This window comes from Scyliorhinus canicula, chromosome 17 (assembly GCF_902713615.1).
Source record: "Scyliorhinus canicula chromosome 17, sScyCan1.1, whole genome shotgun sequence".
In the NCBI taxonomy this organism is placed as follows: Eukaryota; Metazoa; Chordata; class Chondrichthyes; order Carcharhiniformes; family Scyliorhinidae; genus Scyliorhinus; species Scyliorhinus canicula.
Genome location: NC_052162.1, coordinates 15,233,309 through 15,256,577, shown reverse-complemented (window position 1 = coordinate 15,256,577; position 23,269 = coordinate 15,233,309). Strand labels below are relative to the sequence as shown.

The window sequence follows — 23,269 nt, the reverse complement described above, 5'->3', positions numbered from 1 at the left end:
GGCCCGTCAACAATGTGCTTTTATTAGAAAGCAAATATAAAGAGAACTAGAAAACACATTTGTAAAACCCAAATGAACTGGAAATCAAAATATTTATTTTAAACCTACTCTTTAGACGAGGCTTTTGATACAATAAGGAACAAAAGGAATTTAAGCCAGAAAGACCCATTAATCGATGGAGTACACATTCTGTCTACACAACAGAGCAAGCGCCTCAGTGTTTGGCACAAAAACATTCTTTCAAAACTAGATCTTTTTGTAAATCTTTAAAAAAAAAGTTTCGGCAAATTGCTTTTTGGATCTGAGATCAGATCAGCACTTCCTAACCGTGCTCTCAAGCAGGAATTGCTGCTCTCTATGTAGTGTTTACCTTCTTAATATGCCTATACACATGTTAATTTTGCCTTAATAAGAACATTGCATTATCTTCATTGAACATAAGCAATTAAATCAAGGTGTATTTCTGTAACTAATGCTATATTTCAAGACATTTGGACTGCAAAGCTGAATGCTTGTAAACATCATATTTTTAGGTGATTACACTGACAAATAAATCTCGACATCAGAATGAAGACCAAATCACTAGTTTTAGTGTTATTTATACACTCGGCTCTAATTCTTGGGCAGTTTCATAAAAATATTCTCAAATCAGGAAAAAAGCTAAAGGTAGGTTAACAATAACATTTGAAAGTGTACAATGTGCAGCATACTTCAAAAATACAGGACGTATCTTGATGTAAAGATTCCTTTTCCTATTAGAATTTTGCAAGCTATAAATATTTTTTTTATACATATATAACATTAAAAAACAAACACCTTTTAGTATAAATAAGGAAAAATGCATTCCCCCTTTCAGTCTGGATTTCAGACTCCGTAAAGTTTGACCCATAATCTCGCAGCAAGAGCAGAGAAATTACAAGAGCATCCTCCACAGACTGGCACAGAAGGGTTCACAGGAATACACACCGATCTACTACAGAAAAATGGGGAATATTTTGATATTTCAACTCTGAACTTGGGTTTCAAATCAGGAGCGTTTGCAGCATATCTTCCTACATTGTTCAGTTTCTCCTATTATACAAGCCTTCTCAGATTACCTGAAATCAGCGCATGTAAACAAAATTTTAAAACACCCTCAATAGCAAGAAGACAACACTAGCCCGTGTATATCAATCAGAGTTTATATAGGACAACCTAAGGTTGCAGCTTGGGAATCACTATTGATTTTAATTGCAGAAAAATGCTTGTGAGCCTTTGTGCAACTTTCCCTGACCCCATTTTAGCAGAGGCACTAAACGAGTTAAAGCCAGTATTAAAATAACAGCAGAGCACCGTGCCAAAGAGGTTAGGCATTTGTCTGCTGCCATTGCCAACAGAAATTTCAGGGCTCGTAGGTTTGTACTGGGCTGTTGCGTTATCAAAACAGAAGAACATGGCACAGTGACCGAGACCACAGAACAATGTCAGTTAAAGGCATTTGGTTGTCTTTTAGCCCTCAGTTGCGCAGATTTAGCTTGTTCTATTTTTGCTTTTACATCTACATGTTTCTCAAAAAACGTAACCAGAACAGGTTCATTTAACAGCGATGCCAGTATCTGTTCGAAGGCAAAGGTCCATTCAATCTCAGCCTGGGCTCCTTGGGCAGCATCTTCACCCTTGTTTAACGTCTGGCTGTCCTGAATACTGTCACCACTTTGGCAATCCTGAATTATTCCTTGTTTACTTGGGATGGGAGAGTTTGGACTGGTCAGCGTTCTCCCCACTTCCTCCATTCGAAGCAAGAGGCCAGTGACAGTGGTTATTGCCCGAAAAAGTGCTTCTTCATCAGGATCTCCATGGAACAGATTATACAGTGTCTTGGAGAACTGAACGAATTGTGACTAGGGAATTAAAAATCAGCACGTAAGTCATCAGGGACATGAAATACATTTTTTAGTAACAGGTCTTTGCGTTCCCATTGACAAGAAAATGGTCCCGATCTCACAAAGTTAAGTATCATCAGCAAAGGTTTAAGCAGCAACATATCAAACTCGAGCAAAAACAGAAATGCTGAAAACACTCAGTTAGGCCAGGCAGCGTCAGTGGAGAGGGAAAGAGTGGGTTGTGAGGAGGGGAGAAAGTCAAAAAATAATAAAAGCAAAATGTCTGTTAATAGAGGGCATGGACAAAAGGGGAGGATTGTGCAAGGCAAAACAGAGATAATTAGATATAGAAACAAATAATGGGTCCGGACAAAGTTACAGCAGAACAGCAGGAGAGAATGGGGGAAGCATGGAAACTCTGGCAAGAGTCAAAGGCTTCTGTGGTCTGGAAATGTGGCAGAGGGAGGAAGATTGAAACTATAACCTGCTGAGTGCTTCCAGCATATTCAGTTTATGCAACAGATTTGCAGCATCCAACATAAGCAACTTAAGCAGCTTAAGCATTTCTAAAACATATTGTTGAAAGGACATTGTCCAAAATCTGCTTTGTGGATTTGGTTTCATGTGCAATCTAATAGCAGTTACATGACAAATCTTTGCGCCTTCAGTGATCTAAAAGTCCATCATAGCCAATGAAGTGCAGTCACTACTGTTATATGGCAATGTGCCCAAAAGCTGCACGAGTTCCCCTAATGGCTCAGTTGAAAGTACTGCAGTGTGAACAATGCTATACAGACAAGCAGGACTTCAAGGTCAAGCCACTCTGTGCTAAAATCAGCCAATCTTAGGGGACATGCCAACAGAGCTCAGCAATGGCCAGAGTTCCTCCTCCTGCCCGCTCAGGTCTGAAGAAATGAAGGCAAAACACGGCTGGAGATCTGGGATATAAACAAAGTGCTGGAAAAACGCAGCAGGTCTGGCAGCATCTGTGAAGAGAGAAACAGAGTTAACCTTTGGAGTCCCAACATGACTCTTCCTCAGATTGGAAACTCTTGTTTCTCTCGCCACAGATACTGTCAGACCTGCGGCGTTTTTCCAGCACTTTCTGCGCTTATATCTGTAGTCTGGTGAAGTCAAGGTAATATAACATCTCCTATGTGTAGACATATATTTATGGATTATTGGTTAATCCCATATGATTAAGGCTTTTGCTTTCTTTTTGCCTGTGGATTTGTAGTGCAGTCAAACAAAATGAGATGGGTGAAGTTGTTAATCCCCAAAATGATTTAAGGTTTGATGCGAGAGGGTACAAATTAGCTGATTACACTGTTCAGTTTCTGTTGAGGTTCAGAATATGCAGTTTGCACCTATTGGTTGTTCTTTTAAAAATCCATAGCATTAAACAATAGGTAGAGAATATGAGGATCAACAGGACTGATGGAAGTTACACCTCAACCCAGGCTAAAAAAACAGGGTAAATTGTGTTGATATTTCCATTGGCTACTGCTTAAATACATTGGTACACGAGAGGTCACAGATATAGGTTGAGAGGCTGTAGATTTAAAACTGAGATGAGGAGGCACTACTTCTCGTAGAGGGTGATGAACTCGCTGACTCGCTGCCATGCGGTGGAATCTGAGTCATGAAATGGTTTCAAGAAGGAAATGGATATATTTCTGATTTTGTTTTTAAATAGTTAAAGGGATATGGGGAACAGGTGAGACAAGGAAGAGATCAGCCATGATCTGATTGAATGGCGGAGCAGGCTAGAAGGGCTGAATTGCCTACTTCTGCTCCTAATTCTTATGTTTCTTGTGTGCATGTGTGCGCGTGCATGGAGACTCGGTAAAACTCAATGAATAGAATATGTTGCACCCACATTTGGATTGTTGGATTAGAATTGCTGTACAGCTGGGTACAGCTTTTTTTTTTGTAGGCTAAAGGCAACTCATTTTCTAAGGTAACACGGAGAGGCCAGAGTTCCGCTTACAGCTGCCCCCACCCCTGGCACTGTGAATCATGACAAGTCAGAACCTTCAGGAGAGGACGCAAGGCATTCCATCTGTTATCTTCAGTTTCCAGCCAATGGATTACAGATTCATAAATTTTCTCTCCTTCCCAGCTAAAGGCATTGAGTTTCTCGTGAGCTATAATTTCACAAGAGGCGTTCTCATGAGGACCACTTTAGATTCATGAATCAAAAATTGATTATTTGGCAGGAAATTCTACTCCATGTGAGACACAACAGCAGTAGGATGACGGTGGTTGCAAGGTCCTTCCTCAGAACTGGCCTATTCAGCTGCTGAGCTTTCTTTCTGATTTTAATACACATTTCCATACTTTTCATTTTTCTTTTAAATACTTACAATAAGATAAATGCTCTTAAGGCTACTAACTTTGATTAAATTCATTAAAGGTAAACACATACAGCCATTTCATTGCAAGGATACACCTTCCTCTTAAAAGCACAGAAAATGCTGCTTTTTCAAAGCTTGCTTTAACTCTAATGGTGACAATGTTTTACATTTAGAAATTGTTGTTAGTGTGTAACTATAGGGCTGTGCAGTGGCTAGCACTGCTATCTCACAATGCTAGGGACCCGGGTTCAATTCTGGCCTTGGGTGACCGTCGTTGTGGAGTTTGCACGTTCTCCTCATATCTGCCTGCGTTTCCTCCGGGTGCACCAGTTTCCTCCCACAGTCCAAAGATATGCAGCTTAGGATGATTGGCCATGCTAAACTGCCCCAAAGTGTCCAAAGGTTACGTGTGATTACGGGAATAGGGCAAGGGGTTGGGCAGGGTGTTTTTTTCGGATGGTCGGTGCATATGTGATGGGCCAAATGGCCACCGTCTGCATTGTAGGGATTCTATGATTCTATACAGTCACTGCTTTCAGATAATTAGTCTCATAACATTTGGGGTAAGGGGACACAGGATTATTGACCAAATTATAAATCATTAAAGCCATAAACAGCAGGTTACCAACTATGTTATCATTAGTGCTCAGGCGGATTGCATGGACACAGCAACAAATTTAATTGATCACAGCAATTTTAACATTATAAATTATCCCAAGAGCTTGATAGAAGTAGATCTGGACAATGAACAGGAAAGGATAAGAGTTTCAAGAAATAAACAAAGGAAGCATAAGTCAGAATAGCATGGTGCTGGCTTTAGAGGAAAGGATAAGACTACATACAAATGCTCAACAAGAACAAAGATTTTTGAATTTAATCACTTAAATGTTAAGCACCTGATCCTTACAAATCACTTTTGTTTGCCCTCTTGTGTTTATAGATTTGCATCTCTCATCAGAAGCATTTTACTTGGTGATGCAGAAAGATACAAGCCAATAATGTGGTGCGGGCAAAGAATGAAACAGGTCAAGTTGTCACCTGATTTATCCGCGGCAGGTTTCGGATACTTTCTTCTTTCCGTGTCAGCTCATCGTGCCACTGTTTCAAATAAGCTTGGATATCAACCTTTCCCTTGTTACTCCCTGAAGACCAAAAACAGGAAGAAAAAAAAGGGCAGTACTAAATATTATTTTGAAACAGGATTAATTCAATTGCCACAGCCGGTTACCTCTCACTACCTAACTGGCCAAAATAAATATATTCGTTACAGCAGAAACTGTACTATAAGATAATTAAATTTTCATAATTATTGAAGCAGTGATTGCAACACTAGTATGAGCTGTTTTAGTCACACACTGGGATGTTAATATCAATTCTATTCGATACACAAATTTACTTCCACACATACGAAAGCAACACAGTCCCAGACACATCTTATGAAGTACTAGATACTGACAAGTCAATCGAGGTGATTTGCAACCACTGTTCAACAAAGAACAAAAAAAAGTACAGCACAGGAACAGGCCCTTCAGCCCTCCAACCATGTTGCCCGTCTAAACTAAAATCTTCTGCACTTCCGGGGTCCATATCCCTCGATTACCATCCTATTCATGTATTTGTCAAGATGCCCCTTAAATGTCACTATTGTCTCTGCTTCCACCACCTCCTCCGGCAGCGAGTTCCAGGCACCCACTACCCTCTGTGTAGAAAACCTGCCTCGTACATCTCCTCTAAATCTTGCCCCTTGCACCTTAAACCTACGCCCCCTAGTAATTGACCCGTCTACCCTGGGGAAAAGCCTCTGACTATCCACTTTGTCTATGCCCCATATAATTTAGGGGCTGGTTTAGCTCACTCCGCTAAATCGCTGGCTTTTAAAGCAGACCAAGCAGGCCAGCAGCACGGTTCGATTCCCGTACCAGCCTCCCCGGACAGGCGCCGTAATGTGGCGACTAGGGGCTTTTCACAGTAACTTCATTGAAGCCTACTCGTGACAATAAGCGATTTTCATTTTCATTTTGTAGACCTCTATCAGATCGTCCCTCGACCTTCGTCGTTCCAGTGAGAACAAACAGAGTTTATTCAACCTCTCCTCATAGCTAATGCCCTCCATACCAGACAACATCCTGGTAAATCTCTTCTGCACCCTCTCTAAAGCCTCCACACCCTTCTGGTAGTGTGGTGACCAGAATTGAACACTATAGGACAAGTGTGGCCTAACTAACGTTCTATACAGCTGCAACATGACTTGCCAATTTTTATACTCAATGTCCCAGCCAATGAAGGCAAACATGCCGTATGTCTTCTTAACTACCTTTGCCACCTGTGTTGCCCCTTTCTGTGAGCAGTGGACCTGTACACCGAGATCTCTCTGACTATCAATACTCTTGAGGGTTCTACCATTCACTGTATATTCCCTACCTGCATTAGACCTTCCAAAATGCATTACCTCACATTTGTCCAGATTAAGCTCCATCTGCCATCTCTCTGCCCAAGTCTCCAAACAATCCAAATCCTGCTGTATCCTCTGACAGTCCTTATCGCTATCCGCAATTCCACCAACCTTTATGTCGTCCGCAAACTTACTAATCAGACCAGTTACATTTTCCTCCAAATCATTTATATATACTACGAACAGCAAAGGTCCCAGCACTGATCCCTGTGGAACACCACTAGCCGCAGCCCTCCAATCAGAAAAGAAATATAGTATTCAGTATAGCAGCTAGCCGATTTCCTGCCTCCCTCAAAGCCAACAAGCTGAAGCAAGGCACAGCTTGCACCGAGGCCCGGTCCTGCAGGTGCTCAGGCTTCTTGCCAGTACCGGTATGTGGGGAAAGCAGTTGCACCGGCAACCTCACGCTCATTTGGATGCTATATGAAGATGGTCCTCAATGTTTCATTTGAACTGACTGTTTTCATCTGGACCAGTGACAGTTCCTTGTGTCATCGTAGAAAATGGAAAGTGATACAGAACAGCTAAAGTCATGCAACCACTTTCCCCCCCAAAAAATCAGTTATTGGAAACCCCAAATTTTTTGGAGTGTGGCAATCATAGAATTTACAGTGCAGGAGGTGGATTTGAGCAACAGATGAAGCTGGCTGTTTCGCACTGCTAATATGAATAACAACACAAATGGTATTTGCCATTAACAGGACGATTGCAAGCCAAAAAGACGTTCTGCCCATCACATAAATTAGTAACTTGGTATATGAATTTCAGTGCCAGTGTGATGTAGGCCGTACATCCCAAAGACTGGAGAATCATGTCAAACGGCAGGTTCTTTCGGCTGTTCACAACAGGCAATGTACTGACCAGCCCGTGCTTGCAAAACTCAAAACATTGGGCGGGATTAACCGACCAACCCACCACATGTTTTTCAGCAGCAGAAGCAGCCCACCAGAGTAATGTACCAATCCCGTCGTTGTCAATGGGATTTCCTGGTGACAGCACCCCTTGTTGCCAGGAAGCCCGTGCGCAGGTGTGGGACCAGAATTTCCCTTCGGCGTGAACAGCCTGTTAATCCCGCCCATAGTGTCCAACATTAGATTCGGTTTTGCAATTGGGCAACATTTACTTGGCAATCCTGACTGCGCCACGTATTACATTGACAATCAATTCTAGTCAGGCTTGCCAGTGTTTAGAAGCAACATATTAATACATAGCGTACTGTCCTTTGCAGACAGAGAAAATATGTACACACGTTGCACCTTCCTAATTAAACAAAATAGGCAATAGCCATTCTCTGGTTCATTCCACAGGCCAGTGCCTTGACCAGAGTCAACCTGCCTGGTTTGAATTTAAATAAAGCTTGGCAGTTAACTGTCAGTCATCAGCAACGCCTCTACTAGAGTTAATTTGCTAACTAATCAGCACTCGCTTCTCATACAGTATAACATTTTGATCCCTTTACATTTGGTAGTCTTGTGAATTGTTCTGATGAGTACATGACGAAAAGCTTCGACAATGTTTTTTTCAGCAATACTCTTGCATTAATCATGAAACATTGCAAAAGAGCTTGTGCATATTTTTCACCTTTCTACAATAATGAAACAGAGGTTAAATTCCACTAATTCAGCCCCCCTCAAAAAAGCAATACATACCGTCGAGGTGATCACCGTGAGTCATTGCTTCATCAAAAGGTTCTGGGTGTTCGGAAGTTGCAGGAACTGTACTTTCACCTTCAGTGAATGCTGTAAGCAAAAGACTGGAAAAGTTCAATCTGCAACCATAAATAACTGCTATAAAATCTTCCACTGACACCACCTCAGGACATTTCAAAGTGGTTCGCAGCCAATTAATTATTCTTGGAAGTGTAGTCATTGTTCTATTGATAAACCCAGCAGCCAACATGCACACCGCAAGTCCCACATGACTATAAAATCTGTTTGTGGTGGTGCTGGCCAAGGGACAGCTGCTGGCAAAGACATCGGGAGCATTTGTTTGTTCTTTGAATGGTGCAATGGATTTGTTTACATTCACCTAATAAGGCAGATGAGGCCTCATTTTAACATCTCACCCAAAAAAACACTCCAGCAATGCGGTAGTCCCTCAGCATGAAACTGAACTGTCAGCCTAAATCATAGGCTCACAACATCCTGTGAGGTTTGGGTGGCTTGGTAGCACATTGGTTAGCACAGTTGCTTCACAACTCCAGGGACCCAGGTTCGGTTCCCGGCTTGGGTCACTGTCTGTGCGGAGTCTACACGTTCTCCCAGTGTCTTCATGGGTTTTCTTCCACAGTCAAAAGATGTGCAGGTTGGGTGGATTGGCTATGCTAAATTGCCCTTAGTGTCCAAAAAGGTTGGGTGGGGTTATGGGGATTGGGTGGAGATGAGGGGATAGGGTGGAGATGAGGGGATAGGGTGGAGATGAGGGGATAGGGTGGAGACGAGGGCTTGGTTAGGATGCTCGTTCCTTGGGCCGGTGCAGACTCTATAGGCCAAATGGCCTCCTTCTCTACTGTACATTTTAAGATTCTACAAACCCACAACCTCCTGTGGGATTTGAATTCATAACCTTCCTATTCAGATGAGAGTGCCAACTAAGCCAGCACTTCTCTCTTGTGCTACACCAGAATATGGGACAACTCTAGCTTATTACAGTGGCAATTACAAACACCTAAATGTTTAAATAAAGTTGTCTGCTCTAAAATGTGAACTGGTGTCGACCATAATTACTTCCGTTCAAATACAATTTTCCTGGGATTTCAAGAACAGTACGCATTTATCAAGTTTAATTTTGTAATACATAAGTGGATGCTCAGTAATTACTTGATTTACCTGGTGGAATATGCAATTTAAAAAGTAATTTCAGTTTATCAGTAAATGATCCATTGTACATCACGTCTGCAAGAGATGAAACTGAATTAGTACATTTGTTACTCATGATCGCAAATACTTCAAGATTCTAATGAAAGATTCAAGACCGCCAGTTCTTTGTACTTTACACAAAATGCAAGAACAAGTCCTCAGTGAATGTCACACATCCTTCTCAGCTCTGTATCTACACTAAGTGCCTGAATTTTATGTTATGTTTTCAAAGCAGATCGTTTGCATAAAATGCATCATCGCAAAACAGGCATAGTCAATTCAGCCCTTGATTTATTCCGTCAACTTTGACTCCATTCTGCCTTTGCTTCGCACCCCTTGATATCTTGATCCAACAAAAACCCCAGTCTTGAACATTTCAATTAGCCCAACATCCACATCCTTTTGGGGGAAAACTAAATTTCCATAGTTCAGCTACTGTTTATATGGGAAAAGCGCATCCTGATTTCACTACGATATGGCCTGGCTTAAATTTTTCCTTCCATTCCAAGTGGCACAAAGAATGGCTCAGATGTCCTCTCGCAGCACATTCAGCTGGATGTAAAATATTTAAGAAAATAGGCACAGGTAGAGAAATCTGATTTTCAAATGGAACCCAAATTCTACTGACGGAGAAATCCTTATTTAGGGAGCCTTTTAATTCCCGACTCAAGCTGCCTTTACACTAACTGCAGCTTGAAATAATACCCCCGCGCTGCAGACTTGAGATTCCAAAAATCACAAGGCCCAAAACATAATCAGTACAGATATTCTCGCACCACTTTGCACAGGAACTGATAATTCCAAAAAACTAAGCTCTAAAACGAAACTCATTTTGAGAAGTAAAATGTTTTACCTAGGGCACATGAAAACTCCTTGAAATTGATGAGGCAGTCAGAGTTCTCATCCAGAAGCCGGAAGCTCCACAGAGCTAACGAGTCTGCGTTTGCTGACTGGGACCACGGGCTTAGGTGCCTGAACAGTGCGCAGTACTGTTTACTGTCAATCTGGTACTGCTCTAGGTACGGGAGACTGGAGTCATGGTGCCTGAGCGCCGGACTGTGTGGAATCCAGTAGCAACTTAAAAAATGTTCCTTCTACAAAAAGGAAAAAGAGAAAATGATTTAAGTCTCCCATGTCAAAAGGTAATTCAGTCATATTGAACATACCTTGTTAGACAGGTTAGATTTTCTAAGCAGGGGTCCCATAGATTCCCCTCCCGCCCAAAGGGTTACACTTTATTTTTACATTTGAAAAGGCAGCAAGAAATGATAAGTACAGATCAATATTGATAATCTATGAAAAATGCATGTGGTGTTGCTTTACTCAAATCAAAACTATAAACAGCTCATTCAAAACACATGATGCGTGTTATCAGATGGGAAGAACCTTTTCCCCTTGCAGGAGGGATCAATGACCAGGGGTCATAGATTTAAGGTAAGGGACAGGTGGCTTAGAGGGGACGTGAGGAACGTCTTTTTCAGCCAAAGGTTGGTGAGTCTGGAACTCTCTGCCTGAAAGGGTGGTGGAGGCAGAGACCCTCATAACTTTTAAGAAGTATTTAGAGGTGAACTTTTGATGCCAAGGCTATGGGACAAGTGGTGAAAAATGGGATTAGAATGGTTAGGTGGTTGTTTTTGACCGGAGCAGATGCGATGAGCCGAATTGCCTTTTCGGTGCTGTAGATCTCTATGACTCTACGGGTGTTACTGAAGGATGAGAAGTGGTGCTTCAGAAAAATTAAGTGCTCAAACTAAAATAATGTTGATGTGGCAATGCTTCATTCAATGTAACTTTTCTTTTTTAAAGAAAATGTTTATATCACATGTGGATAGGGATCATCGATAATCTAGATAATCAAAAGTAGCATGTGCACAGTGCAACACCCATCAAAGGCATCATAAGTGCTGCATATCATAGGAACATGAGGCTTTTCAGGTCTTCTCATAGCAAAAGAAACTTGAGGGATGAGTAGAGCATGGTAGAATTGCACAGTTTGAGGGTTAGAAACGTGGGTCTGAAACTAATATCTCAAGGAGGCAATAGCAAAGGTATGAAGGCAAAGTAGGCCAGAGTGGGCCAAGATAACACGGGTGGGAGTTTCCAGTCCTCCAGCCGCATGCTTCTCAGTGGCACGGCATTCGCTGGGTTCTTTCTTCCCATTGTAGCCACACCGTGTCACCGAGAAACCCACAGGTGAAGTTGTGCTGTCTGCGAGAAAAGTGAATCGCAACAAGAGGATTCCGGCCAGGTTAAGAAGCAGTGGGTGGTATTTAAGGAAGTAATACGGAACTCTAAACAAAGATATATTCCATTAAGAATGGATAATCTGTGGCTAATGAAATTAGAAATGGTAACAAATTGAAAAAAAATTCCATACAATTTTGAGGTTAGTGATAGGCGAAGAATTTTACAAACCAGTAAGGATGATGAAAAATATAATGGGGGTGGGGGGGAAAGAGAAGAGGCAGGAATGAATTAACGAGAAATTGAAAAAGACAGTCTATTTTCTCCAAGTACAAAAAAAGCTGAAGTAAATACTGGTCCCTTAAAGGATGAGATTGGGGAAAATGAACAAATAGTTTGTATTGGTCTTCACAGTAGAAGGCACTAAAATTATCCCAATAATCCTAAACCAGGGGCAAAAAGGAGGGATAAACTTAAAACAATTTAAAAGTACTAGCCAAACTAATGGGGCCTCACGGTAGCATGGTGGTTAGCATCAATGCTTCACAGCTCCAGTGGTCCCAGGTTCGATTCCCGGCTGGGTCACTGTCTGTGTGGAGTCTGCACGTCCTCCCCGTGTGTGCGTGGGTTTCCTCCGGGTGCTCCGGTTTCCTCCCACAGTCCAAAGATGTGCGGGTTAGGTGGATTGGCCATGCTAAATTGCCCGTAGTGTAAGGTTAATGGGGGGATTGTTGGGTTACGGGTATACGGGTTACGTGGGTTTAAGTAGGGTGATCATTGCTCGGCACAACATCGAGGGCCGAAGGGCCTGTTCTGTGCTGTACTGTTCTATGTTCTATGTAATGGGACCCAAAACTGACAAGTCTCCTGCATCTGATAGCCTACATCCTTGGGTCTTAAAAGAAGTGGCTGCTGAGATGGTGGATTCGTCGGCTTTAATCTTGAAAAATTCCCTACATCTTGCAAAGGTCCCAGTGGATTGGGAAAAAATATGTCATGTCCCTATTCAAGAAAAGAGGGAGACAGAACGCAGCAAACTAAAAGCCAATTTAGGCTAGCATCTGCCTTTGGGAAAATTGGACCCTCAGCTGTTTATAATTTATCATGATGACTTGGATGTCCGAGTACATACTGTGCACAGCAGCAAATCTTCTGACATACTAAAAGATAGGTTGGGGAGGATACAAAAAGTCTGAAAAGGGATATTGATAAGTTAAATGAGTGGGCAAAAATTTGGCAGATGGAGTATAATGAGGGAAAATCTAAGGTTACAAACAGTGCTAGAGAATAGAAACAGTTAATACTTAAGTGGAGAAAGATTACAGAATGTTGCGGTAGAGGGACGTGGTGCCTTTTTACATGAACCAAAATTTAACATGCAGGTACAGCAAGTAACTAGGAAGACAAATGGAATGTTGGCTTTTATTGCAAAGAGGAGGAATTATAAAAGTAGCAAAGTCTTGCAACTACATGTGAAAAACCACACCTCGCGTACTTTGTACAGCGTTGGTCTTCTTAAGTCAAGCACGAATATTATTGCATTAGAGACAGTTCAGAGAAGGTTCACTAGATTGATTCCGGAGATGAAGGGATTTGTCCCAAACATTTGTTCTTAAATTTTGTTTTCACAGAGCATTGCCCTTTGTTCTCCTATTAACACAGACCTTCATGCCACCATCAACACCTCCTATAGTCCTTAACACTGCCATTAACATTTGCTTTGTCTTTTGCCCTTAACATCTTTGTGCAATTTCTCCTAACTCACTCCTATCACTGCCCCACTATTTTGTTCCACCTGCTCCATCTTCTCTCAGCAAAAAGCCACTGCTTTTCTCTCTTTAGTTACAAAGAGTCAAACACTCAAACCGTTAACTGTTTTTCTCTCTCTACATAAACCGCCAGACCCAGGATTTATTCAGCATTTTCTGATTTTACATCTGAGATGAAGGGGTTACTTTATGAGGAAATGTTAAGCAGGTTGGCCAATATCTATTGGAATTAAGAAGAACGAGAGGTAATCTGGTTGAAACATGCAACATTCTGAGACAGTTTAACAAGGTAGATGCTGAGAGGGTGCTTCCCCTCTTGGGGGAATCTAGAACGAGGGAGAATTCTTTCAAAATAAGGGGTCTCCCATTTAGGACTATCAGGACAAATTCCTTCTCAAAAGGTAATGAATCGTTGTAATTCTCCAGCCCAGACAGCAATGAAGGCTGGGTCACTGGATATATTCAAGGTTGAGACAGAGGATCTTGGGACTATAGCATTAAAGATTATGGTTAACAGGCAGCAAAGTGGAGGTAAGGTCAGGATCGTATGAGCCATGATCTTATTGAATGGCTGTGCAGACCTAAGGAGCCATATGACCTAAAGTTATGTTCTATCCTACTTCTGCTCCTACTTACATCCTTATGAGCCAATTTAGTCATCTGCGGAACCCTCCTCACAAACATACAACTGGCTCAAAAAAAATTCTTTGTTTTTATTTCTAAATTTACAGTACCCAATTATTTTTAATTTATTTCTTTTTCCAACAAAGGGGAAAATTAGCATGGCCAATCCACCTAATCTGCACATCTGGTTGCTGGTTTAGCACACTGGGCTAAATCGCTGGCTTTTAAAGCAGATCAAGGCAGGCCAGCAGCACGGTTCAATCCCCGTACCAGCCTCCTCGAACAGGCGCCGGAATGTGGCGACTAGGGGCTTTTCACAGTAACTTCACTGAAGCCTACTCGTGACAATAAGCGATTTTCATTTTATCTTTGGGTTGTGGGGGTGAAACCCACACAGGCACAGGGAGAATGTGCAAACTCCACACGGACAGTGACCCAAGGCCGGGATTTGAATCCGGGTCCTCAACATTTCTTTGTTACGGCAAAATATTGAATTGACTAAATGTGAGAAAATCACAAGAAGTTATATGTCCAAATGCCAAACAAGCAAACAGCATTAAATTGAATCATGCAACCCCTCATTTCTTTTGGCCCCAAAACAAAATTCAGCACACATCACACAGGAAACAAGAGAGAGACAGATGGAACTTACTGAGTTTGAACAAATATTTAATTTGCAACTTAAGAGTTAAATGATTATTTCAGTCACATGTCTTTTGCTCTATAAATGTAGGAAGGCCTGAACTGTCACATTGCTAGATGTCATTTTTTTAAAAACGTGACAGGTATCCACTTGATGCAAAATTTTATATCAGCTTGAGAGAAAAATTCAATGGCAGAGTTCAACTAAAGCATTCAATGAATTTGTAAAAATCTGGAGTGACCTTAAACATCTCGAAGAGGTCTTCCAGTTCTTTGGGGTTGAACATCACTTCCTGAGATATGACCCGCAGCTAAAACATAAACGGTTCACAGTGTTAAATATAGCACAGTGAGATTTAATACAGCACGTCTAAGTCAGACTGAAGCGCACTGCACAACTTTTATCAGTAAGGTCAACCTCGGAGGGGAAATCTACAATTCGGAAATAAACACATCAGTCATAATTTGTGAAATATCTACTCATCCAATAAGAATGTTAGAAAAACTATTCTGGAACATTTGATTTTCTATACTTGATATGCACTTAGGTGGAATACAGCAAGTCAAAGATACCTGCTTTGTCGATCAGAGATATAACCACAACAATTATAATGATAGATATAGGGACTTGTGATAAATGCTTTCTCAGAAACTATGGTATGGATCAAAACTGGCAATGAAGCAGCATAGAGCATTGACACTATGTCAGGCAGAGTAACGTGCTTGCAAATTATACAGTAGATGTCAATGGAGTGAACATAGCTGCAATATCAATAAACCACACTGAAGTCACGTACAATTTCTCTCAAGTTCGTTCTCCTTTACCTCTCCTGGGAAATTGGCTAGTCCATCAGTACTGCCAGATGGACCTGATGACAAACGTGAATCATGTCATGAAACTACTGGCTACGTTTGATGGTCTAACTCAGGCATTGTCAAACTCGGGGAGGGGGGGGGCACGACAGCGTGTGTCGGGAGGGTTGCGGAGCCGTCCGTCGCAGCGCTCCCGATCGTGCAAATCCGCGCACAACAGCCGCTTTTAATAATGCCGGCCTTCAAAATGGCCAGGAACAGATAAAAAAAATTTGGCCGCACTGCGCATGCGTGCCCGATCATCGGTGCGCATGCACAAAACTGCGATCGCATTTCTTTCTATATGGTCGCAGCCTTTTTTCCCGAGGGGGGCCAAAGGGACCATTGGGGCCAAAGGGACCCAAAACCATTTCCTCCATTTTTGTCAGCAACAAACAAGAGAAAATGGTGGGTTGCGCAGGTCGGCCGGCATGGGTTGCGAAGGTCGGCTGGGTTGGTAAAAATGGGTCCCCGGAAAAAAAGTTTGAAGAATACTGGTCTCTGGTCTTTTTTTGTCTTTTATCTTTATATGTTTTTGTGTAAAGATTATCCAGCATCAGAGCACCTTCCAAGCATTTAACAGGTTGCAGACAAGAGATGCACAGAGACTCAACATGAACTCTTGCTCCTGAATGAAAAATGAAAATCGCTTATTGTCACGAGTAGACTTCAAAGAAATTACTGTGAAAAGCCCCTAGTCGCCACATTCCGGCGCCTGTCCGGGGAGGCTGGTACGGAAATCGAACCGTGCTGCTGGCCTGCTTTAAAAGCCAGCAATTTAGCTGAGTGAGCTAAACCAGAAACATCAGAACAGGGAGATGTGGCCAAACAAGGTGAAAAGTGGCAGTAGGGAGTTGAATTGTTTTTCCCAGAAACAGGGAGAGAAGATTAGAATGTTAATCCAAGATGCTTTGATGTATCACCTCGTACAGTTGAGAGCTCAATTACTGTTCATCTTCACTCAAAGCAGTTGCTTGCTGGAATTATTTAAAACAACTTTCTAGACTACTGTCAGATGTTTGATCTCATAACTCATGATTGGTTAGGGGAGAAAATAGCTTGCTTTTCCACTTCATAATGCATTTGAGGGCATGTAGAACTAAGTAGGTCAGTGAATACCAAAAAATCTTTGGAGCAAAGGAAAGTCAAGCTCTCTTAGCTCTAAAGCAAAACTCCTTTGGCCACACAATGTGAATAGCTCAATGTATCATGCATGTAGTATTCGCTTATTCAAAAGTAAATTAGAATTTACCACATTCTGTTTAGTGGTGTCTTCTAGAGTCTGAATTACATACAGCCTGTTCCTACGTCGCATACTCTCAACTTCCATTGATTGAATATCACCATACTTCTGCAAAAGAAAGAAAAGAAAATCAGCTTCAAATATTTTACTGAAAATATAAATAGTCTTTTATCCACCTTAATAAGTAGATACTGTAATGGCTTATGATACAAAGGACGGTAGCAAACACGCATATCGACATAGTTATTGACAGAACACAAAAAAAAAGGAGGAAATTTGTTCAGTGGAGACCAGAAGGACACTGTTAACTGAGGACACAATTAGAAGTCACTGAATACTCTTTAAAGGCGGTCATTGAGCAACCTTAGCAATCGATCAATGGGAGGGCAGATGGGCCATTAGTGAAGGGATAGAGGGAAGGAAGTGAAATGCAGTGATAGAGTCAAACTTCACTGCTCTTGCTCTTGACATAAATCTTCATAGGAACATAGGAATAAGAGTAAGCCATATGAACCATTGAGACTGCGGTCTAGCTCCACATACCCGGTTTTGCCACTTTGATCAGCAAAGATCTATCAATATTAGATTTAAAATTACGAACCAATCTAACATGGATTATGGAGAGTTCCAAGCTTCTACCAATCTTTGTATGTAGACAGGCTTCCTAATTGTGACATTGTAATGCTTTGAAAAAGTCATCTAGACTCAAAACGTTAGCTCCCATCTCGCTCCACAGATGCTGCCAGACCTGCTGAGATTGCCCAGCATTTTCGGTTTTCCTTTCAGCATCCGCAGAAATTTGTTTTTATTTTCCTAATTTCACTCTGTTGTCTCTAATTATTTTTTTCCAAGGCTGTCCTCTCGTCCTAGATTTGCCAACTAATGAAAATAGTTTCTCATCCGCCTGGTTTCAGGTGACATATTGAAAACTTTGATCAAACCACCCTTAATCCTTGTAGGTTTCAGGCAATACAATCCTAGTTTTTGTAATCTCTCCCAATTAAACCCAAAGAGTTCAGGTATCAATCTGGTACATCCATGCTCAATTTCCTCCTACCCAAGGTGTGGTGACCTCGGTACTCCAGATGGGACCCAACCAGGGCTGTGTAACAGTATCCCTAACTTCAACCCTCTTGTATTCTCGTCCTCTAGAAATAAAGGCCAGCACTTCATTAGCTTTCTTGATTTTTTTGTTTTGTTCCTATTTGTGACATTGCAATGACTTAAACCCTCAAGTCTCTTTGGACTTCCACCATTTAAAATATTTTAACCACATATTGTTTTTGGTCCAAAGTGGTTGACCTCACTTTTTTTGCCCACTTAATCTATTAATATCCTTGCAATGTTATGGTTATACTTCATGTTCATCTCAAATTCAATGCAGTTAAGTTAATTTAACTTATTTGTTTCTACAAGTACTACTACCTCAAGACCGACAACATCCAACACGAGCTCTTGGTTAAATTCTGTCTGCGGTTAGGACACGCAAGACCAAAACCAAGTTTTGAAGTAAGTGAAACTCTTGGGAAAGAAATACTCTGATGATAACGTGACTTTTTTTCTTTACATAGAAGGTCATAATGTCTGCATAGTCTATAATATTCGTACCTCCTAAAACATGATTTTTAAATGTGGTGCAAAAAACTTTAACAATTTACATTGACAATTCAGCCTTTATAAGTCATCCTTAAGTTATCATGTGGCAGTTATAATAAAACTTAATATACACAGTATCTCAAAAGACTTTCCTGACAAAACTGCATACACACGTTGGAAAATTTGGCCATTGATAAACAAGAGTCATTATTGCGAAGATTCTTGTGCATGGAAACCCAGGAAGCAATTTGTGATTGTAATACAGGGTTGTAATGAGGTAGGGTGATGTGTGATCAGAGAAATTATGTTGATATCCAGAGGAAAGGAATCACAACATCTTGATTTTCCAAAGTCAGGCACTGCACAGTAATATCCAGATTGGCGAGAAAGTCTGCTTCTACATGATTAATTGTTGCCTATTTACACCGATTCGCATCAGCCTTGTTCACTAACCTCGTAAGATTCCCCAATAAGATCAGTTATGTCCACTTTAGTTTGCGGGTCTTGGTTGTCACTGCCGATTGGGGGATGATGCGTCATTGGTGGTAAAGGGCTATCCTTGTTAGTAACATTGTCAAAAAACCTGAAAGGGAAATGTAATATTGCTGATTGAAAAAGGCATTAAAATGATGTAGCTAACCATTAAAGGGAAAGGCAGAACTCTCAAACAGCACACAAATTAAATCTTGCAACAATAACAAAGCATGCAAGATAAATTCTACAAATATTCTTTGAAAATATATTTAACTTCGCAAGCTGTTCAACTATCATTAGAATTCCATAAATCACACAGGAATGTTTAAAACTAGCCAGGGTAGGAAGAACTCATTTTGGACTCAATTCTAATAGGTTCTAAGTGGACTTTTGGGTAGGTGACTGTTGAAGTGTGCTTATAGCCCATGAATTCTATAAGACAATAGGCTCCTATGACTTCATTTAATCTGGGTAAATGAGCTGCAGATTGAGATCTCAAGAAGAAGCCAAAGTAACTGCCCGCAGGTTGAGTTGCAAGATAAGGATAGGCGTGCAAGGGCAATAGTAGCCTAACTTATTTTGTGAATCCTGAAAGAGCAGTAAGGCATTTATGTAGAATGATATAGACACACATCTAGCAATATATTTTAAAGTTATATGCAAGCATATATAACCTTGTCACAATGATACACACACCTTCTGGCGCAGGTGTGTTCGTACCACCACTGGTTAAGAAGGTGCAAGTAAGTTTCCTTCAGCAGTATTATAAACGTAGAGGCTAGGTAGAAGTTATAAACCGAGAGAGTGGTGGGTGCCTGGGGCAGCTTGTCAGGGGAGGTGGAAGCGGCAGGCATGATAGCAACGTTTAAGATGTATCGTGATAGAGACATGAACGGGCAGGGAATGGAGGGATACAGATTGTTTGATAGGAGGCCTAAATAAAGAATCTGGATCAGCAGAAGCTTGAAAATGAAAAACGAAATGAAAATCGCTTATTGTCACAAGTAGGCTTCAAATGAAGTTACTGTGAAAAGCCCCTAGTCGCCACATTCCGGCGCCTGTTCAGGGAGGCTGGTATGGGAATTGAACCGTGCTGCTGGCCTGCCTTGGTCTGCTTTCAAAACCAGCGATTTAGCTCTGTGCTAAACAGCCCCTATTGCTGCCAGTGGGTTCCTCAGTTGGGCCTGAGCTGTCAAATAAGACAGATTTCTCCTCCCAAAATCTCCAAGCCACAAGGAGGATTGCAAGGGTTTATCTGGCAGAATGTTCACATGATCTGGCTCCAGCCTGGAATACCAGTGGGATGAGGTCCTTAAGGGCCTCCATATTGGCCCCCGGCAGTGTAAGGCCATCCTCGACCCATCCTGCTCAGGAATAATTGGAGGGGATTTGGAAAATGGTGTGGTCTCCATCTCGCACCTTCCTGCTCCATTATACAGCTCACCGCCTCCAGGGAGAATTACATTTGCCCAAGAATTCATGGAAATTTAAAAAATATAAATGGAGCATGGGACTTAAAAATGGGGACTGAATTACATTCATGTGGCTTGGTCTAATGATCTTCCACTCTTCAATCTTATTGCACCTGAAGACTACACTACATTCGCATTCCTTGTGAAAATGTTGATCTCTGACTGCAGATATTTAAACAGCACTAAGAAATGATAGCAAAGAAGTATTAAAATTCAAGAGCCATACTTGTTTAAGATAGTCACCGCTTCAGCATCATCTTTGCAGAGCAGCAGCTTGTCCATGTTATAATCTAGAACTGCCAAACCCAGCTGCAGGATTGCCTTAATGCCTTCATAGAAAAAGCAATCAACGACATTTACTGCACTCTCAATGGGCAACACAGAAATAAAAATAGTGAGAAACCAGGACAATGAGACAGATGAAAAAAATGTCATATCTGTCATGTGGTCAGTCAACTGAGGAAGGTGACTTCGAATAAATTCTTCAAAAACTGCCTGATCCACCAGAGCACCTGTTTAAAGAAGAACACATTGGAATTAGACAGCCTATTTTTAAAAAAGTCAGGTTAGCTTTATGCAACCTTGTGCCAAGATACTAAGACCACACTTTACATTTTTATAAAATATATATCCATGTGGCTAATTTCTAATATTTAAAAAAACTGGTCTTGCCTGTCTGTGATTGTCAGCTAATAGGAGCTAATAAGGCAGTTTCAAAGATATTGGGCGCGATTCTCCCAACGGGAGACTGAGTGCCGACGCCGGAGTGAAACCCTGAGTGTTTCACTGCGGCGTCGGAGGCCGCTCCTCGCACCCTATTCTCCCCCCACCCCAGGGGGCTAGGAGCGACGGTTCGTGAATCCCGAACGCCCGGCCTTGACGCTTGCGTCAAAGCGGCGCGCCGGGAATGACGCAGCCGGCGTCGCCGAAGTGACGTCAGCCGCGCATGCGCAGGTTGGCCGGCTCCAACCCGCGCATGCGTGGCTGCCGTCTTCCCCTCCGCTGCCCCCGCAAGACATGGCGGCTTGATCTTGCGGGGCGGCGGAGAGAAAAGAGTGCGTCTCGCCCGACGATTGATGGGCACCGATCGCGGGCCAGTCACCTCATGAGTACGCCCGTGGTGCTCGATCCTTCCTCCGCCCCCCACAGGCACCTGTCTCGCGCTGTTCACGATGGCAGCGACGAGGTGTGGTTGGCGCCGGCATGAACCGGTCGGGTTCGTCAGGCCGCTCGGCCCGGCGAGCGGCGATTCTCCGATAGGCCTGTCGAAAAACAAGACACGCCATTTTTGGAGGGTGGGAGAATCGCACCCATTGACTCCTCGTTCTATCTGAAGAGACTCTAACAATCCCTGTGGGCTGCAGAGACCAATTCAAAAGGAATTATATAAAGGTCATCTACATTTCATAAGCCAGATCTGGCCAACTAGAGTGAATGTGTCTGCTAGGATAACAAACCCCTCAACCTCCCTTTAAGATTAATCATTGGAGCATTAACAATCTCAGGCACCCGACAAAGCGATACATACACTTTGTCAAAGCCAGAGTAAAGGGATAGCAGTCATGTGACATGAACCCTTAATGAAATGAAAATCACTTATTGTCATGAGTAGGCTTCAATGTAGTTACTGTGAAAAGCCTCTAGTCGCCACATTCCGGCGCCTGTCCGGGGAGGCTGGTATGGGAATCAAACCGTGCTGCTGGCCTGCTTTAAAAGCCAGCGATTTAGCCCAGTGAACTAAACCAGCCCCTAAATGAAGTTAGTCTGAAAAGCCCCTAGTCGCCACATTCCGGCGCCTGTCCGGGGAGGCTGGTTTGGGAATCGAACCGTGCTGCTGGCCTGCTTGGTCTGCTTTAAAAGCCAGCGATTTAGCCTGGTGAGCTAAACCAGCCCCTTAGCTGGTAGAACTAATAATATTGCCTTGTAGGAGCAACAGGAAGAAAAGGTTCTGTCCAGATTTGAATACCAGGGCCGGATTTTCCCCTACCCGGCGGGGCAGGTGGTCCCGGCGGGATGGAGTGGCGTGAACCACTCTGGCGTCGGGCCGCCCCAAAGGTGCGGATTTCTCAGCACCTTCAGGGGCCAAGCCCTAACTTTGAGGGGCTAGACCCGCGCCGGTGTGGTTGGCGCCCCGCCGACCGGCGGGAAAGGCCTTTGGCACCACGCCAGCCGGAGCCGAAGGGACTTCGCCGGCCGGCGGAAGTCCGCGCATGCACCGGAGCGTCAGCGGCTGCTGATGTCATCCCCGCGCTGCGCAGGGGGTCCCTTCCGCGTCCGCCATCGTGAAGGCTATGGCGAACGCGGAAGGAAAAGAGTGCCCCCACGGCACAGGCCCGCACGCCGATCGGTGGGCCTCGATCACGGGCCAGGCCACTGTGGGGGCACCCCCCGGGGCCAGATCGCCCCAGGACCCCAGAGCCCGCTCGCGCCGCCTGGTCCCGCCGGTAAGGTAGGTGGTTATATTCTCGCCGGTAGGACCGGCAGGACAGCAGCAGGACTTTGGCCCATCGCGGGCTGGAGAATCGCCGGGGGGGGGGGCGCCGACAGGTGTGACGCGATTCACGCCCCGGCCGAATCTCCGGTGCCGCAGACTTCGGGAGACGGCAGGCGCGGGATTCATGCCGGCCCCCGGCGATTCTCCGACCCGGCGGGGGGGTCGGAGAATCCCGACCCGGGTTCCATCTGCATTATTTCGATTGCAACCTTTGTACCAGCACCAACAAGACTAATTTCTCTCCGAATGCCCATCCATTGGTGGAAATCCTCTCTACTGAAAAATGTAATTTATCCAGCAACAGTTTTCAATCTGCTGACCTCTGTGGAGGAATACACTATTTGATTTTGGACTCTGGACAAATGCAAAATAATAATTCTTTTCTCTTTG

The 23,269-nt window shown here is 43.0% G+C and overlaps 1 protein-coding gene across 2 annotated transcripts in view; it reads right to left on the bottom strand.

The window, feature by feature from the left end:
- Nucleotides 1–23,269, bottom strand: part of tbc1d8b (TBC1 domain family member 8B) — a 70,552-nt gene continuing 47,283 nt past the window's right edge. The window contains exons 12-20 of one of the 2 annotated variants that reach the window (XM_038774677.1): nucleotides 20,612–20,897; nucleotides 18,893–19,022; nucleotides 16,853–16,951; nucleotides 14,991–15,059; nucleotides 10,383–10,623; nucleotides 9,500–9,565; nucleotides 8,321–8,410; nucleotides 5,258–5,361; nucleotides 1–1,880 (exon numbers count right to left, since the gene is read on the bottom strand). In XM_038774677.1, the coding sequence (XP_038630605.1) occupies nucleotides 1,464–1,880; nucleotides 5,258–5,361; nucleotides 8,321–8,410; nucleotides 9,500–9,565; nucleotides 10,383–10,623; nucleotides 14,991–15,059; nucleotides 16,853–16,951; nucleotides 18,893–19,022; nucleotides 20,612–20,897 (1,502 nt within the window). In that variant the 3' untranslated portion in view covers nucleotides 1–1,463. Of the gene's footprint in view, nucleotides 1,881–5,257; nucleotides 5,362–8,320; nucleotides 8,411–9,499; nucleotides 9,566–10,382; nucleotides 10,624–14,990; nucleotides 15,060–16,852; nucleotides 16,952–18,892; nucleotides 19,023–20,609; nucleotides 20,898–23,269 lie in introns of those variants that run through there. The other variant, XR_005457636.1, reaches the window with a different exon arrangement.